Source organism: Heteronotia binoei, chromosome 1 (assembly GCF_032191835.1).
Source record: "Heteronotia binoei isolate CCM8104 ecotype False Entrance Well chromosome 1, APGP_CSIRO_Hbin_v1, whole genome shotgun sequence".
NCBI classification, from domain to species: domain Eukaryota; kingdom Metazoa; phylum Chordata; class Lepidosauria; order Squamata; family Gekkonidae; genus Heteronotia; species Heteronotia binoei.
Window position 1 is genome coordinate 41,231,095 of NC_083223.1, and position 18,915 is coordinate 41,250,009.

An 18,915-nucleotide genomic window follows, 5' to 3' on the forward strand; every position below is an offset into this window, starting at 1 on the left:
ACACCTCTGCAATAATGTTATCTTTCCCTTCAAGTGCCTGTTCCAATCCCATTTTTTTCCAGGAAGGTTTGATCTTAGCCTTATCCTGAAATGGAACTTCGCCTAGGTTTGGATATGGATTTTTTTTTTTTTTTTTTGCAGCAAACACATACCTCCCACTTACTTAAGTTGAAGTTGAATTACTTCTTAAAACATTTTGTCCTGCACTTTCAATCATGTTACTTTCCAAAGTGGGCAACAGTAATACAGTGCCCCCCAAAATACTAACAATATTTTAATATTTAATCCTTTTAAAAATAATGTTAATTTAGATTGTATGCATGGTCTTTTGTTATTAAGTGTTTTGGGGGCATATAGTGCCCCCCAAAATACTAACAATGTTTTAATATTTAATACTTTTAAAAATAATGTTAACAATTTAGATTGTATGCATGGTCTTTTGTTATTAAGAGTTGCATGCTGGAGACCCTGGAGAGCCGCTGCCAGTCGGAGAAGACAATACTGACTTTGATGGACCAAGGGAGGTCTGATTCAGTATAAGGCAGCTTCATATGTTCGTATGTTCATGGTGCCACATAAATATTTAATGATACTTTATCCCCCTGACAGCAGTTTAAATTAACCCTCAATTACTTTTCCATATGTATAGCTTTCTATGGTTGTTATGCCAAAGAAAGCAGTGTCAGTTATAATGTTTATGAACTGTTGGAACTTCCATTGTTTTAATAATAATCCACTCACTTGGATGAAATGTGCAGTCTAAAAGGAATGTTCTGTCTGTATCTAATTCCCTGAACATGTCAGCCAAAATCATAAATTGTCACCTCTTTAAAAATATCTCTAGGCTAACATCTGTCATAATTTGAATTTCTTGCTCTTCTGTAGAAAACAATGCCATTCCATATACATTATATCAATGCATTTTTTACTCTGGTGCTCATTAATTTGACAATTGTATTTTGTTAGTTTCTTCAGCTGTTGAGCAAAAGCGGAAGTCATCCTAAAAGCTTTCTTTGGTACATCTTTCATTTGTAATTGGTTTCCCCATGTGTTTGTTTAGGAACCCCCCCCCCCACACTTTCTTATTTCCCTGATGAACACCCCCCCCCCCCCCCCCCGTTTCTCACTATCCACCTGCCTCAACCTTGTTTAAATTAGATAATTTCTACCTTTTTCTGGCCAGAGAATAAGGGCCCAAATTTTGTCTACACAAAGTAAATTCTGCCCATACAGTCCAAAGTTGAATTGGGGTTAGCTCTCCCATTTCCCTTCATTTTCAGTAATTGAAACTGTTCCACCTGCATTATAACTAAAAAGACAGCCCTGAACAGATTAAGCCATCTCTCCGGTCTCTGCGTAATTCTGGGGCCCTGTGCAGCTGTAAATGAGCTTCATGTGATGCTAGAAATCTGATCACCAATCTCAAAGTATCTTGTCCATTTTAAATCCTGATGATGTCAGTGTTGTAACAGGCTGTCCCCACCCACCTTTCCATGAAGCCTCTGCACAAGCTAGGGAACGAAGGCTTCAGTCTAGGGTTGCCAAGTCCAATTAAAGAAAAATCTGGGGACTTTGGGGGCGGAGCCAGGAGACTTTGGGGGTGGAGCCAGGAGACACTGGGGGTGGAGCCAGGAACAAGGGTGTGACAAGCATAATTGAACTCCAAGGGAGTTCTGGCCATCACATTTAAAGGGGCAGCACACCTTTTCAAATGCCTTTCTTCCATAGGAAATAATTAAGGATAGGGGCACCATCTTTTGGGGCTCATAGAATTGGACCCTCTGGTCCAATCGTTTTGAAACTTGGGGGGTATTTTGGGGAGAGGCACTAGATGCTATACTAAAAATCTGGTGCCTCTACCTCAAAAAATAGCCCCCCCCCAGGGCCCCCAATACCCACGGATCAATTCCCTATTATTCCCTATGGGAATCATTCTCCATAGGGAATAATAGAGTGCCGAGTAGACATTTCCCTCCCCCCCCCACACTTTCTAAAGGGAGGGAGGGCCTCCATACCAGGGAATCCCCCTCCCTCTCTCACACACGCACACAAATACTTACTTGGTCTTCTTCCGGAGAACTGTGCCTGCTGAGAAAACGAAAGCAAAGAAGGGAGGGGCCGTTCTCCGAAGCCCTTCCTGTTTCCTCCTTCCTGCCCAGCCTTAAAGGGACAGGGATTTTACAAACTGCTCAGGAGCTCTATAGGTATGTTCTCCCCCCCTCCACCCCCCCCCTGCTTCTCAATTTTTGAAGACCGGGAGATTAAGCTGGGAACCCAGAAGTCTCCCGCTAAAGCGGGGGGATTGGGAACCCTACTTCAGTCCTAAGAATCTTTGCCTGGGAGTAAGCCCCACTAAATGAAATGGGTCTCATTTCTGAGTAGGCCTGCTTAGGATTTCTTTGTAAGAGTAGGATCTTCTTGACAGCATGCCATTATTTATGGATCTGTATGATTCATTTTTCATTTGCTCCCCTGAATTATCCTTAAAGCATTAATGGGCTGGATAAATTTTAATTCTCAATTATCACTTCAAGACCCATAACACAACCTTGCATCACCTGATACCTGCATGCTGGGGAGATGTTACCCATACGCTAAACATGGATGTCCTCATATGATTTCAACAATCATTGAAGATGTTATTTTTGGGGAAGCCCTTTTCCTCTAACGTGCTGGGAGATTGAGGTATTTTATATTTCTTTTATTGTTATGTTTTAACATACTGTGATAATATTTTCAGAATGTTTTAATGTTACTATTTTGTAATCCACCTTGTACTTTCCAGGAAAGTGAGATGAAAATGATTTGAACAAATAAACATGGTAGTATGTATATTTGATAAAAGTTGATTTCATTTTCAGTACTGAAATCACATAGTTTTGTGTACGGACACATAATTAATGGCGTGCTTTTGGGAGAGGTTTGTGAATTCTGTATAAATGAAGTTCAGCTCGAATGCAGTTTGCTGATTAATAATTGTTTGCATTTTTAGAAAAGCCTTGAAAGAGAACTGAAAGCCCCATTTTGCTTCCAATCAATAGGCTCAAAGGAAGAGAATTTCACCAGGTATTATTTTAAATGGGGATGGAGGAGTATATTAAATTTGGAAACCTTGAAATCAGCCACCTAATACAATGTAAGGCAAGATGCAGCTTTCCTGTTCTCAGCACAGAAAAAATCTGCTTGAAGGAATAGGCTCAGTAGTGCCTTGATTTCTCATGTCCCCTTCCAGAAAGAAGATTATTCATTTATTTGTGTTATTTATAGTCTGCCTTTCTCACTGGGACTCAAGGCGGCTTGCACAGAGTGAGTTAATACAGACAACAAGATGGGATATTCAGTAATCAATGAAATAGGATTTGGTATGTAGAAACAATCAAAAATATAAGAAAAAAAAACTGAAGCAAAGCAGATTCTTACCATAATAATTAAAAGCAAACCCCAAAACACAATTTGGATGTGCTGTGTGGAGGTGGGGGAAGCAATGTGAAAGTACATGGTTTTATTTTTCTATGGACTACTGTGCTGCAAGAGAAATGCTGAATATAAAGAATATACTGCCAAAGGGAAGACTGTAACTGTGATTCTCAGTTTACTTGAAGTAAATTGCAGACTTTAGCCCCTTAGGAACTTAAAGGAGCTTTGCCCTAACTGTCAACTTAAATTTCAGCCACTTTTTAGAAAAGCCTTGGATGTTTCTGTGGCTGAGGAATAACTCTGTTCTTTTGTATTATTGAGTTGTTTAATCAGAAACTTGCCAATTTGATGCCCAACCTTGAATTTTTCTAGAAGAATTTGCTTCTCTAACATATGCTCTAGGTAATTTTCATGGTAAAGAAACAAGATATTCTTCTGAAAATGGAAACAAAATATCTGCCTGAATTTGTTTCCATTTTACTAAGGTAATTACCAGATTCATGAACACCAGGGTCATTTAAAAGTACTTTTCCTGCACAGGGTCAGGGACAATATACTCAACTGAGTGGCAGTTGTTATAATGTCAGTTGAGTTCATTGAAGATTGAGTTCAGTTGCTGCTTTTATGAAGTAACTAGCAGCAAAGCCCAGTGTAGGAAGAAATACAACAGGCCCTAGAAAAATATGGGGGGAGGGTTATGAATGTGTAGGTGGCAGGAAGGAAGGAAGATAGACAAACAGAATGAAAGAAAAAGTGAGAGACAGAGAAAGAATGAGAGAAAGAGTGGTAGGAAAAAGATGGAGAGAAAGGAGTGCGAGAAAGAAAAATGAAAGGAAGGAAGGTAGACAGAATGAAATAAAAAGAAAGACAGAGATACAGAGAAAGAATGAGAGAAAGAACAGAAGGGAGAGGTTTAAAAAAGGGGAGAAAGGAGTGAGGAAAATGAGAAGGAAGATAGAATGAAAGAAAAAGAATGAGAGGAAGAAAGGGAGAGTTATGGGAAAGTTGGAGAGAAAGGAGAGGAAGGAAGGAAGGAAGGAAGGAAGGAAGGAAGGAAGGAAGGAAGGAAGGAAGGAAGGAAGGAAGGAAGGAAGGAAGGAAGGAAGGAGGGAAGGAAGGAAGGAAGGAAGGAAGGAAGGAAGGAAGGAAGGAAGGAAGGAAGGAAGGAAGGAAGGAAGGAAGGAAGGAAGGAAGGAAGGAAGGAAGACAAGGAGGCAGAAAAATGACAGGAAGATAGGCAGGCAGGAAGGTAGGTAGCCATTAGGAGCCTCACTTGCAGATGGGGGGGGGGGGAGTGAAAGAAAGCCTTCCAATGGCTCCCCAACTTTTAAAGCAAGCAACTTTTAAAGCAGGCTGGCCCACTCTGTTGGTGGCTGTATGAGGTAGGGAGCCATTGCAAGCCTCCCTTTCACTCCCTCCCACTTGCAGCCAGTGGGAAAGTGAAAGAGTCCATTCCATCTATACTATGAGCACATAGGACAGAGTGGACTCCATTCTATGCTATCAGCTCATTGGCAGAATGGACTGCATTGTACCCTATGAGCCTATGGGCCCATAGGATACAATGGAGTCCATTCTGTCCAATGGGCTCATAGTATAGAATGGACACCAATCTGTCCAGTGGGCCAATAGGACAGAGTGGAGCCTATTCTATAATATGAGCCCACTGTAGCCTAATTTGAAAGAGTAAAGAGTATTTGCAAGTAGAAAGGGGGCTTGATACATTGAATAGTGTTAGTCTGTTTATCTGCTGCTGTTGAACTGGCCCTCCCTGCTCTGAAGAAACATTCCTTTTGTGTCAGTTGAAGAGAAGTAATTGCTACTGTTTTGTCTCATGAACATGTATCTCACAGTTTACTGTTTGCTTCATTCTTTGCTTTGCAGCAGCATTGTTTGGGGTGTGGGGGGGAGACGGACTGCCCTGGACGTCCTATAACGGGCCCTGAGGAGATGCAGTAGTGATCAGTAAGCCCCCAGGAGAATCTGTCAGCAGAGAACTGTCTCCCTCAGAGGTCAGTGGCTATTTGGTGGGGGTCTTGCCTGATGGAGCCGGCAGTGAGTGGGGGAGAGCAGAATCAGCCAGTGGCACACCAGAGATAGTGTGAGACAATTCTGCGCAGCCCACATCCAACCAATGAAAATCCTCAGACTTGCCACCACAGTAGAGGGGTTTTTTTAATCTCCTATAAGTCTGGCTACAGATGCTGTGAACATGTTCACATGATGTTTAAAAGACAGAAAAGCATCTTATTCTACATATTTCATTTTTCCTGCTGAACCCTGTTTGTGTAAAACAGCACAGGAAATTTAAGCTAGAATGATTCCTTATCATGAATTATGCTAAGGCTGGGGTGCTCGGCCTTTTTGAGCCTGTGTGTATCTTTGGAATTCTGACCCAGAATAGTGGGGCAACCACAAATTGGCTACCATAGATGGCGGAGCCAACCATGAAATCTCATGGAGTGAGGTCATGCCTAACTCCAATAGTAACTCTTCAACATTTCTAGCAGCTCTGTTTAACAGAGCACCTTTTAAAATGGACATGTCTACAAATATTTTCTTGCATACACAAGCTGACCCTGTCACACAGTGACAATCCCTGTGCTATGGTGGCAGCTTCTTAAAAATCTGCATAATTCAATGGCCAATCAGAAGCTCTACTGGTCAAAAGCCCACCTATCCCTGCCCATTTTCCAAAAAAGTCTTGGTGAGCACCAGGAAAAGTATTGGTGGGTGTCATGACACCTATGGGCACTGCACTGGGGACCCCTATGCAGAGGTATTTTTGATAGTGCATTGTATGCCACAGTTTCTCCTGATTTCCTTTAGAATCTTTTGATGAGAAGGTGGAAAGCCTGAGATTTGGACTCAGACATAGCAACTTTATACCTACATGTGCATATACTGTTAAATGGAAATTATACATGCTTCTTGGTAGGAGGAAAAGATTCCATTTTTCAAAATTGTTCTGTTCATGTCAGAATATATTGCTCGATTAGGACAATATGGAGGAATATCCATCAGTTCCTCATGTAAAATCTAAGACAGGGCACAGGACTGAGAGACTTCATGGCAACTCCTGGTAAGAGGAAAGAATCGTTTGTTAATTTGAGTGGTTACAGCTGCTCAGTCCCACTTTCTGGCTGTTGTTTTTGTGTTTCATTGTATTGCAATTTTAGATGGTTGCTCTTTTTTTGGGGGGGGTGGTTTGTTTTGTAAGCCACTTTGAGTCTTGCTTTGCAGGAGAAAAGTGGGATAAAAATCCAAATAAACAAACTTCAGGTCTGGTGGGGTTTTTTATCTGAGCGTTATAACGATGTTTGTGTAACAGATGACAAGGAAACTACAACTCTGACATTCTGCTCTAAGGTCTCATTGACTTTGGTATAATTGTTAATTACCTGTTGCTGGACCATCTGGGAGATAAGATTAGGGCTCTGCACCAGAGTGGCTGCATTCATTCTTGACTGGCTGGACCCAGAAAGAGAGGATAAGTTATTTCCTACTTGCATATTTTGGTATTAGGTAGTTTGGTTTTCTGGCCAATTTCATTTTACATCTCTATGAAGTGGCTGTGAATGTTCTGTTTGACCTGATGTAGGGAAACAAAGATGACAGGGGTAGTGATACTGGATTATCTATTCAAGACTCTTTATAGTGTTCTGAAGGATTTTATTTATTTTGCTGTTAGTATTAGGTTCACATCCTGGAGGTTTTCATGGATACGGCATTGGATAAATTTGCTTAAGTTGCAGTTACTGCAATGCACTCTGTATGGGGCTGTTCCTGAAAACTACTGTATTACAAAACTACAGCTGGTGTAGATTGCAGAATCTCACTTTGTTACTGGTCCAGATCATATTATACTGGCATTTTGCCAGCTGCATAGACTGCCTGGTGTTTTGGGGAGGGTAGCATTTGTTTAGAAGTCCCATATCACTTTAGAAGTCCTATATTTCCTCAACTCACCTCCTCCCGCAGTGCATGAAGACAGGGACGGCATGCTTGATCTACCAATAGTGTATGTAATCAGTCTATTAATGCTCCAAGTAGTGGCTTCCTTCTGGACCCACAATGTCTATAGAGAAGGAAGTAACATGCAGGCACACGCACGCACACACAGTACGTATATTCATTTGCTTGGTTCTTAGCATTCTGTCCAAGTAAATATTTTTCTCTAGTTTATTTTCAAATCCTGCAGATGCAAGTGGAGCCACAGAATACTTTCAAATGTGAAATATCAAATAGTGATGTTAAATCCATTATACAGTGGGAGATATTTTTCTGGTTGTATTCTTTACCTAATCTGTAACCCAGATATGTACACCTAACTTGTTTAGTTTTTGAACATTTTGATTTGCTTGTTCTATAACATCTGTCAAGAAGGTTAAGATGTAAACAGTTTGGGTTCCTAGCTCTGTGCCAGCAAACTCTAGGAGATTTTGGAGTACTGCCTGGGGAAGGTGGATTTTCAGATGCATGTGACATCACTTCCAGGCGATCCTCTAACAATCTCTGTTGTAAAGAACATAGGCATTAGGGAAAATTCCTAGAGATTCACCATCAGCACCATTTCAGGGTAGGGCTGGAGAATCACCCGCTGACAGCAAGCAAACTGCAACCCAAAAACAGCCCTGAGAAGAACAGCTTGACATAATGGAGAATGCTTGCCCAGCAAACAGGCCAAGAAGTGATATGAAAACAGCCCTGGATAGATGTCCAGGTGCTTCTGAGTGCCCACTGGTGTCCTCAGGAGTAGTTGCCACACTGAATGGGTGAGGGCTGGTCCACAGGGTCTCCTGATTTTGGCTTTTTTAAGGGACATGACTGCTGTGTGGCAAGGAAGGGCAGGTCTTCTCTCAAGCCTTAGCATGTGGGTCAAAGTATAATTCTTGGGTACCCACCTCTGGCTGACAGCTTCAGTCACCTTTTATGCCAATATCAAGTGTGCTAGTTGTGTGAAATAAAAACAAGTGAGATGTCAAATGTTATAAATTTATTTTTTGGGACATAGATTTCAACCTCTTTGGAAGTTTATGAAAATTTCAAGCAGAAATCAATACAACTCCCAATAAAACAGTATTTTTTAAATGTGTGTTTTATATATATTTATATTATATATATTTATATGTTTAACTTTCAATTAAGGGAACACTTTAGCAGGGTTAGCTTTTTTTAAAAAGCCTGTTTTATACTTCATTCCTCTGACATAGCTCTTTTATTTCTGACCAAAAGGATGCAAATGAGGTAAAAATTAAGGCAAAACCTAGAAGTCATGCAAATTAAATACATTTATATTCACTGACAGTACAAGCACATCTGGATCAGACTCATGAACTGAGGGGTTTCACCTCTGTCTGTCCAATATTACTATACAGCTGGATGGTGACATGTTTTGCTAATGAACAGTTACACTACCATGGGGGTTTCAGTGTCACTAACATTACCCAGTTTAGGAGACAGAACAGCATCAGTAAAACATGAACAATAAATAGTATTAATTCACTGCAGCATTGCACCGCTGCACAGGCATCAGAGGAAGAGGGCTTATGAAATGGCATTGCACACATCACATCGTGGCTTAATATTTTTTTTTTTATAATATATACTTTTAAAATTCTTTAGCAATTGACATTCTCATGCACACAAGTGTTTCAAACACAAGAAGCAAGTCCATTGATAGGTAGTCCAAGCAATTTTTTGTTTGTTTGTTTCATGTGAGTGTGTGTGGAGACAGCTGCAAACTGAATGGAACATTTAAATTTCTGTGCAGTCCATGAAAGCATTTTTTTAAACATGAGCTCATTTCTGAATGTCACATTGCAGGAGTAATACAATGGAAGGGTCGCTCTTTGCGGCTTCTTTGAATTCGTCCAGTGTGATTTGGTCGTCTTTGTTCTTATCCATCTTGCTGAAAATCTTGTCTACTCGCTGCTCTGGTGTGAGGCCATCTTCATTCATTTTCATCATTATCACAGTACCCACCATTTTATAAATGGCCTAGAAAGAGAGATGAATTTTATGAGCTCTATCACTTGGAATTTATTAACCTCTATGAGCACAAAAAATTAAGTGCTGTGAAGTGTTAATTGATTTCAGCTGGAGAGGTATATGCATGTTCAAAGGGAACATTTAAAATGCATTGTCCCAAGTTTCAACTAAAGGATCAAGGTATTGCATTTTCACAGTTGCCATCGCAAGTTGCTACAGAGCTTCCATATGCTAGAGAAAATCTTGCAAGCATACCCCCTTCTGTTCTGCTATAGTATTTGCTTCTTTCACAGAAGAGGATGTTTTCCCACTATTAGCAATATTCATATTTATTTGATGAAGAATCAGAATGCCTGCTAGGATGGGAGCTTTTATAATGTGAGGACAGTTTGTGGGTGCAAAATGCACCTCTGTGAAGGATTAAATTAGTTAGGAACATAAGAGAGCCCTTGCTAGCTCAGACCTGAAGGGCCAACAAGCGACACAGAGAGCAAGGCTGATGCTGCTTCAAGCATTGGTATTCAGAGAATATGGAGGTTCTCTTTAGTTACCATGGCTAGTAACCACTGATGGAGAACTGGTCGAATACTAACATTGGAAATCTCGGAATAAAACTTGGGATATGGAATTTGTCATCAAATGCTGGTGGTGGTAGAGGAGGAAGGGCTGATTTGGATAAGCACTATAGAATGGTTTTCTTTAAAAGTCTCCCACCCATACCCTTCTGTAATGTGCTTGCCTTTTCCCCCCTCTCGCTTACCAGGACTTAGTGTGTGGCGGGTGGTGGGGGGAGGTAGTTTTTCATCAGGGAAACTGATCAGAAGGTGTTAAGCCACCATCCTGGTGCTAAAGACAAAATCTCTTGTCAATGCAACCTCATCCAAGTGGAGCCTTGAGTTCTCCCAGTATTTCAACTGATCTCCAGAATACAGCTTTGGTTGGTAGATTCTATGATATACCATAGAGTCTAGAACAGAGGTGGCCAAACTGTGTCTCAGGAGCCACCTGTGGCTCTCAGAGCCCCTGCTCCCCTGTCAACTGGCTTGAAGAAGACATTTGTTTCTTTAAATCCCTTCTCTAAACTAAGCCAGGTGGCATGGGGAGGGGGCTTGGAGAACACATTTAAAGTTGCTTTATTTCCACCTCTCCCCCTCCCCTCATCTATATACTTTCTTTCTCCCTCTCTCCTTCTTCCTTCCTTCCTTCCTTCCTTCCTTCCTTCCTTCCTTCCTTCCTTCCTTCCTTCCTTCCTTCCTTCCTCTTTCTTTCTCTTACTCCCCCCTTCCTTCTTCCCTCCCCATCTATTTGCATTCTTTCCATTTCTTGCGGCTCTCGAACATCTGACATTTATTCTATGTGTCTCTTATATTAAGCAAATTTGGCCACTCCCTGGTATAGGAGAGACTCATCTCACCCCAGGCACTGCCCCCAAATCTTGAGGAATTCCCAGAGGTGGGGAGCCTACCATCCAGTGTTCTCTTCCTTGGTTACATTATAGCATGTCCAAATATATGGGCCTGGCTTTAAAAAAAGATAATAAAAATTCTCACCTCTATAATTTCCAGCATCTCCACTCTGGTGATTTTTCCATCTCCATCTAAGTCATACATATTGAAAGCCCAGTTCAGTTTCTGTTCAAAACTGCCCCTTGAGGTGATAGACAGCGCACAAATGAACTCTCTGAAGTCAATGGTCCCATCACCGTTCTTATCAAAGGTTCTGAAGGCGTGCTGGGCAAACTTTGAAGCATCTCCATATGGGAAAAACTGCAAAACAAAACACAAATGGAACAATTAGGCTGTAGTACAAATCTTCCATGTTTTATATCTAAATATAAAATGTATGATTGCTACTGGAATATTGGGCTTTTGAGAACTTCAGCCTGCAGGTGGTTTGACCTCAGCATAACCCTGTTGGTTTTAATGACAACACTGCTAAATCTGTAGCTTTGGGTTGTTTTGGACAATACCATCTTACCAAATTCTGTAAAGTGCCTGCAGAATTTTTAATGTTATAAATAAAACAGAATTAGCTTTTTCCAGCTGCTGTCAGCTTATGCAGGAAGTATAAAGACCTGTTTGACTTTCACCCTTTCCTTTTGTTTCTGGCCCTAGCTATACATTCTAATAACCATGAAATCATCCATTTAGGAAATGAAGACAAAGTATGACCATTTAACCTTCTGTAGTATTGGATTTCATGGTTGCCTACATACTGGCTACCCAATTGGGGGAAAATAGTAAGCTAAATTTAATTCTTTCTGCACTTTCTGCCTGTAGGCTTGCCAATCCCCAGGTCCCAGCGGGGGTTCTCCCACTTTCCCAGGCTCCTTCCCACCCCCAGTCAGCTGGCCGTCAGGGGAAGCCCCGCCCCCACAGCCACCATGTGCCTTTCTCCCTCCGGAGGCTTCAGTCTCCGATTGGAAAGGCTTCCTCTTGCGATGGTGTGTCTGAGTTACTTTGAAGAAGCTGATAGCAACTCATGAATAGAGATGCCAATCCCTCGCTTCAGAGTCACCAGAAATGGGGGGGGGGGAGGAAATGTCTGCTGGGCACTTCATTATTCCCTATGTGGAGATCAATTCTCATAGGGTATAATGGGGAATTGATCTGGAGGTATCGGGGATTCTGGGGGGGGGCTGTTTTTTGAGGTAGAGGCACCAAATTTTCAGTATAGTATTTAGTGCCTCTCCCCAAAGTACCCCCCAAGTTTCAAAATGATTGGATCAGGGGGCCCAATTCTATGAGCCCCAAACGAAGGTGCCCCTATCCTTCATTTCCTATGGAAGGAAGGCATTTAAAAAGATGTGTTGTCTCTTTAAATGTGATGGCCAGAACTTCCTTGGAGTTCAATTATGCTTGTCACACCCTTGTCCCTGGCTCCATCCCAGTGTCTCCTGGCTCCACCCCCAAAGTCCCCAGATATTTCTTGAATTGGACTTGGCAACCCTAGTCTAGGTGCATCTGTTCTGTATATGCAGATATTAAGTTGGGTGGGTAACAACATTGGTCTGAAGCAGTAGAACAAAGTTTGAGTCCAGTGACACGTTTAAGAACAACAAAGTTTAATTCCGGGTATAAGCTTTCATGAAGTGCGCATGCACATAAAAGCTTATACCCAGAATTAAACTTTGTTGGTCTTAAAGATGCCACTGGACTCAAGCTTTGCATATGCAGCATAGGTTTTTCTGGTATGTGGATAGAGTTACGTTCCCATCCTCCATGTGGAATGGCAAGTGATCTCCAGGCTACAGAGATCAGTTCCCCTGGAGGAAATGACTGTTTCAGAGAGCTGACTTTAGGGCAAGGCTTAGGGGCTGCCAATCCCCAGGTGGGAAGAATGTACAACAGGTAGAATCACGGAGAGATGAAACCCAAAACAAAAAACCGTGATAATATTAACGAAAACAAAATACAATATATTGAAAAATTCTTTAAATATGAATGTTCAAATAGTGACCCTCACAATATGTTTTTAGCAATTATAATACAAGGATAAACACATAATTATCATTTCACAAAATGCATCTAAGCAGCAAAATACATTCCTGATTTGCCTAAAGTGCCTCGTGCCACAAAGTGCTTGTAGACCAAAGTGCCTGTGCAATACAGCAAGAAAGTTTCTTCATAGAAGACTCCTTGACATCCCTCTAACAGAGCTGGCAGGACGCTTGTCGCACCTTTTCTGTTATCTCTGTCAAAGAGGGATATCCAAAGTTGTTTTCTTATATCAGCACTATAAACAGAACAGATGCTTATACAAGCACACCAAAATGTTTCCAATGGCGCATTACCGTTTTTTGTTTGGGGTTTAATCTCCAGGTGGGGGCAGGGGATCCCCTGGTTTGGAGGCCCTCTCCCCGCTTCATCAGAAAGCGGGGGGGGGGGAATGTCTGCTGGGCACTCCATTATTCCCTATGGAGACTGATTCCCATAGGGTATAGTGGAGAATTGATCCGTGGGTATCTGGGCCTCTGGGAGGGCTGTTTTTTGAGGTAGAGCCCCCACATTTGCAGCATAGCATCTGCTGTCTCCCCCCAAAATACCCTCCAAGTTTCAAGAAGGTTGGACTGGGGGGGGGTGTCCAATTCTATGAGCCCCAAAAGAAAGTGCCCCTATCCATTATTCCAAATGGAAAGCATTTAAGAGGAGCGTGGTCCCTTTAAATGTGATGGCCAGAACTCCCTTCAGAGTTCAATTGTGTTTGCCACTCCCTTGCTCCTGGCTCCAACCCCAAAGTCCCCAGATATTTCTTGAGTCGGACTTGGCAACCCTATCTGCCTGTCTAGTCTCATTTTGTCCATTATTAGGTTACATTTTGACAATCTGGAACAAGCAAGGTATTAAATAGGTATCTACTACCTAATACTTAAATTTACAGTGTTTCTGTTGTGTTTCCATTGGGAAGCACTGCTGCTTAAAAGAGTAATTTGTATAAAAAATAAATATAGGTGAATACCTCTTTTTGGGGGGAGAAGGGTTGTGTGTGTGCCTGCATCTGGAAGTCATGTTGACCTCTGGTGAATAAGCCTGCTTTCCCTTCCAGCTGGGTATTTCAAGGATAGTCTCCCATCCAAGTACCTGCAAGAGTCAACCCTGCTTAGTTTCCGAGATCTGATGAGATTGGGCTAGCCTGGACTATCCAGGTTAGGCTGATGAACAATTCATTAAGGCTCTAGATATGCCACAAAATTCTCTGAGAGGAGGAACAATGGAAGTTTTTTCCCTTGTCCAAAATTAGGATGCGACTGATCTAAGGTATGACCGTTTCTGGAAGTCTAAAACTAAAGCTACATTTCTGAAATTGGTGAGTTTTTTGTTGCTAGACCTATTAGTCAAGGTCTGTAGCATGGTATGAAAAATCACACAGAGACTCTTCAGAGTAGGCCTCATACAATCGACTATTAACATTTACCTCATAGCAGCTGACTCCTAGCCAGACTGAATTTTTCTAGAGAGTTACTCTCAAGATATGGTTGTTATATCTGACAAGTATGGGGTCACAATACTTGCAGGGGGTGGGATTTCCTCTCCCCCACTGGTGGGACTCCCCCTCCCCTGTTTCCTCACCATGCCCTCACAACTCAGGAGCTGTGCTACTGATAGTAGTAGGCCCAGCAGGACTTCCAGGCTATGTGGCTACTGCTGGGCCCAGTGCAGCATCTGGGCTGTGGGGCCACCTCCACCAGGCCCAGCATGCCCCCTGGACTGCTTTGTCACCTCCACTGAACCTGGGATGATGCTTGGCCTCTCCAGCAGCCACCCCTGTGCCTGGCACAGTGCGCCCCCCAGTCTGCTTCACCTAGGCTTTCCAACCCTCCCGCCCTGGTGGGGGACCCCAGGATTTCCACCCTCTTCCCCCGCTCCCCCAAAAACCGGAAGCGGGGGGAGGGGGGAACAACGCTGGGGAGCATGGCGAGCCTCCCCATCCCGGAGCGGGCGAGGCTGCTACGCCGCCGCTGCCGCCCCCTCCCCGCCCACTGCAGCTGCTCCTCTGAGAGCACTACAGGCCGTGGCTGAGTGGCTCAGACTGAGTGGGCTGAAGCTAAATCCAGCGAAGACAGAGGTCCTTTGCTTGGGTCGCCGCGGCCCGGGGGGGGGAATCCCCCTACCAGTTTTTGACGGTGCGCCGCTGATAGCGGCGGACAGGGTCAGGAGCTTGGGGGTGCTATTGGAGCCTTCCCTAAAGATGGAGGCTCAGATAGCAGCAGCTGCCAAGTCCGCGTTCTTTCATCTTAGGCGGGCAAGGCAGCTGGCCCCATTCCTGGAGCGCGACGACCTAGCAACAGTGATTCATGCTACGGTCACCTCGAGGTTGGACTACTGCAATGACCTCTACATGGGGCTGCCCCTGTCCCGAACTTGGAAATTACAGCTGGTGCAGAATGCCGCGGCCCGGCTGTTATTGGGCCTCCCAAAGTGGGGACACATTCGGCCTGGTCTTCGGACCCTGCACTGGCTTCCAGTGATATACCGAGTCCGGTACAAGGTGCTGGTTATTACCTTTAAAGCCCTATATGGCCTAGGATCTGCCTACCTGAAGGACCGTCTCTCCCCACATGTTCCCCAGAGAGTACTGAGGTCGGGAACACAAAACCTCCTCACTATCCCTGGGCCAAAAGAAGCCCGCTTGAAATCCACCAGAGAAAGGGCCTTCTCCGTTATGGCCCCTACATGGTGGAACCAGCTGCCAGAGGAGGTGAGGGCCCTGCGGGACCTTGTTCAGTTCCGCAGGGCCTGTAAGACGACCCTCTTCTGGTTAGCCTACACCTAGCTAAGATGAGAACTCAATGTAGCTTGCCAGACGTCTGTTTTATATGTAACTGGAATGTTTATTGGTTTTAAGGTTTTAACTGTTTTAAATATTTAATTGCCTATATATTTAAAAGTGTTTAATTTTATGTTGACCAATTTTTGGAAGCCGCCCTGAGCCACTTGTGGGAAGGGCAGGATATAAATCCTAAATAAATAAATAAAAATGAGATGGGCCCAGGCTGAGCCCATCTTGGAGGAGCAGCCAAGAGGCGGCAGCAGCGCAGGCAAAACCAGGGGAGGGTGGAAGCAGGCCAGGAGCATGGCGAGCCGCGAATCCGGGCCCTTCTAGGACCCGGACTCGCGGCTCACCTCACCCCCAGCCCGCCTCCACCCCCCCCGATTCCACCCCAGAGGTGGAGCGGAGCCGGCGAGGCCGCAGCGCCGCTGCCGCCCCCCCCCCCCGCCTCACCACAGCTGCTCCTCCGAGATGGGCTCAGCCTGAGCCCATCTCAGAGGAGCAGCCACGGTGAGCGGAGAAGAGGCGGCAGCTGCGCAGCGGCGTTGCCCGCTCCGAGACGGGGCGGCTCGCCACGCTCCCTGGTGCTGTTTCCCCCCTCCCCCCTAGCTCCACCCCAGTGCCTCCTGGCTCCACCCCCAAAGTCTCCTGGCTCCACCCCCAAAGTCCCCAGATATTTCTGGGATTGGACTTGGCAACCCTAGCTTCACCACTTCCTCTGGGATTGCTGACCTCCAGGATGCTTCACCACACAGAAGGTAGATAGTAAAGAGTATTCTCTGTGCTTGTATAAAAAAACCAATGTTTTACTTTGGAGGAGATTTAACCCCCCATGTATTTTTGGTAGATTTTTTTTTTGTTGCTAACTTGGAAAGGTTCCCTAAGTTTGCAGAAAACTCTGTTTAGTGCAAGTATGGCCCCAATCTGTGGATTCAGGTATTCATGGATAGGGGACACACTTGGGAAATAGATATGTAGTTCCCTTCTGCTCTTTACTTGCCTTTCTGTTATTCTGAGGTGAAAAAATAAAGAAAACAATCAAAATATTAGTGATTTTGGTTAAAATTAGCACTATACTTTAGTAAGCTTCAGTAATAAATGTTGCCACAAAGAAATCTGTAATTTTGAACTATATAAGAAGATGCATCTTTCCAATAGACTTCCTGCTAATTCCATCTCTTTACCTTTCTGACATGCTCAGCATTGTTTAAAAATGACAGCTGTAATTAGTGCTAACCTAATTAAGTCAGGGTAGAAGTTAATATAAAATGTCACATCTGCCTTGACTATCTCAGTAATTTTTGAATGTATGATGGAGCTTGGTATTAACTTACAATGGGATGGGCAGAGATCTGGGGATATCAAGACTAGTATTTTGTGTGCTGTTCTGATAGTACAATGTTAGCAGAAGAAAGACAGTATATAGGTTTATATGGGATTAATTAGTTCTGTGTTGAAGAGCTGATGTGAATGCACTGTAGAAGCACAATATATCGTCTGATTTTGCATGTGTAAGAGAATGAAGTGAGAATGAAGGTGCAGAGATATGATAGAATGGACTGTACACATCATACTATGGGTGGAGAGTTGGAGGAAAATGTCCTGTCCCTTAGGCTTAATGGGATGTTATTTACTTCCGTGCCATGAAAAGCTTCAGCTGCCCATTTTCATAAACCAGGCCTCTATTAAAAGGACAGCATTTCTTTTTTCTATCAGGGGCAATGGCAACTCTACTACCTGCTCTGTTTCTGCAGGCTCCACTGTTCTGGCCTTGCCACTTCCCAAGCAGCCAATGCAGGATGAGTATTTCTGTCAGAACTCTGCTTCAAATGTGATTGGGACATCAAATCATTCCTACTCCGTTTCAAAAGAATGATATTACTGTCAAAGGAAGCTGATTTTGGATCTCTCTGCATCAGACCACTGGTCTTGCCTTCTTTCAGTCAAGAAGCATGTTGAATGTAACTCACGCAGCTTCATACAAGCAGACTTCTCTGACAGTGGGTGGTTCTTATTCTTGGATTCTCAGGACACAGTGTGGGAGGGGGGGGGGGAGAAGATAATCTTTTGCTACTATGTTGTGTGCCCAATCACAACTGGGCCCTCTTGGCAATTTTGAAATAGCTAAATTCTCCTTTAAAATGGCATCACATCTAGTTTGGCCATAAGGAAGGCATTAAGTAGCATTGTTCATGTCTACTGGATTGATCTTGTGGTCTTTTAACAACTGTATGGAACGTCACAAGGGTCCTGTGAGGAAGAAATGTCATAATCCTATGTCTCACTTCAAAGCAGGTTGTACTTTCAAATTCCTGGTTTTTCCTGTGTACAGCTTTTCATACTGAAAGCTGAATGACCTTTATCATTAAACAGGTACGAGTCTGCTTAAGTGGCAAAATGACAGCCAGCTGTGCTGGGGTGTTTGTGTGTGTGCACAGATTTTTAAAAGGGGCTGTCGTGTGCAAACAATGGCCACTTTTCAAACCTGCACATATGCGGTAAAATTAATAAGTTGGCGGGGTGGACAGCCATCTGGTGCTGTGGATAGTAAGATGGCTAACTCTGCCCTGCCTGTTGATACTAATAGATACACGGGAAATGACCTTTTATTACAAACGTTTCAATTTTTGTTCACATAGATGAAAATGTGATAAAAATGAAAGTAAGAAATTATTCTCATTTTTTGTTACCCTTAAAATCAAAGAACATTTTTATGGTTTTTCTTCTTACTTTGTAATACTGTACAATTAACATAACCAGCAAGAAAAATGAAAATAATACTTCAAGTTTCTTTTTACTATTAGTTTGATGTCAACAGAGTAGGGTTGTCAGGCACAGCCTAGAAACCAACAGGAGGTGGGAGCCCTGTTGATGTGACGGCCCTTCCAGGGGTTTCTGGGATACCTCTTTAGAAACATCTGGAAACTCTATGGTAAATAATAGTTATGGTGATTCCTACAGAGATGTGGCATTCCCAGAAGTGATTTCATGACAAAGGCCCCAACAGTCCTTAAAAAAAAAATCTATCACTGCTCAGAATGGCCACAGGGAACAGGAGCTGGGATAGGCAAAAGGCAGCCCTACAACAGAGCAGATTCTAGTATGTTATTAGTAAAACAGAAATAAGGCCCATTTTGAAGAAAAATACAATGGGCTCTAGAAAGAGGCTCTAGGTGAGTGTCCCTCCCACCCTTGCTGTCTTCCCATCCACTCTCCCCTCCCCGTCTCAAGGGGAGC

General features: G+C 43.3%; 1 protein-coding gene across 1 annotated transcript in view; it reads right to left on the reverse strand.

Annotated features, from left to right (window-relative positions):
• Positions 1-8,398: 8,398 nt before the first annotated feature.
• VSNL1 (visinin like 1) overlaps positions 8,399-18,915 on the reverse strand; it is a 114,937-nt gene continuing 104,420 nt past the window's right edge. The window contains exons 3-4 of the mRNA XM_060233657.1: positions 10,959-11,174; positions 8,399-9,417 (exon numbers count right to left, since the gene is read on the reverse strand). Of these exons, the coding sequence (XP_060089640.1) occupies positions 9,220-9,417; positions 10,959-11,174 (414 nt within the window). The 3' untranslated portion in view covers positions 8,399-9,219. The remainder of the gene's footprint in view (positions 9,418-10,958; positions 11,175-18,915) is intronic.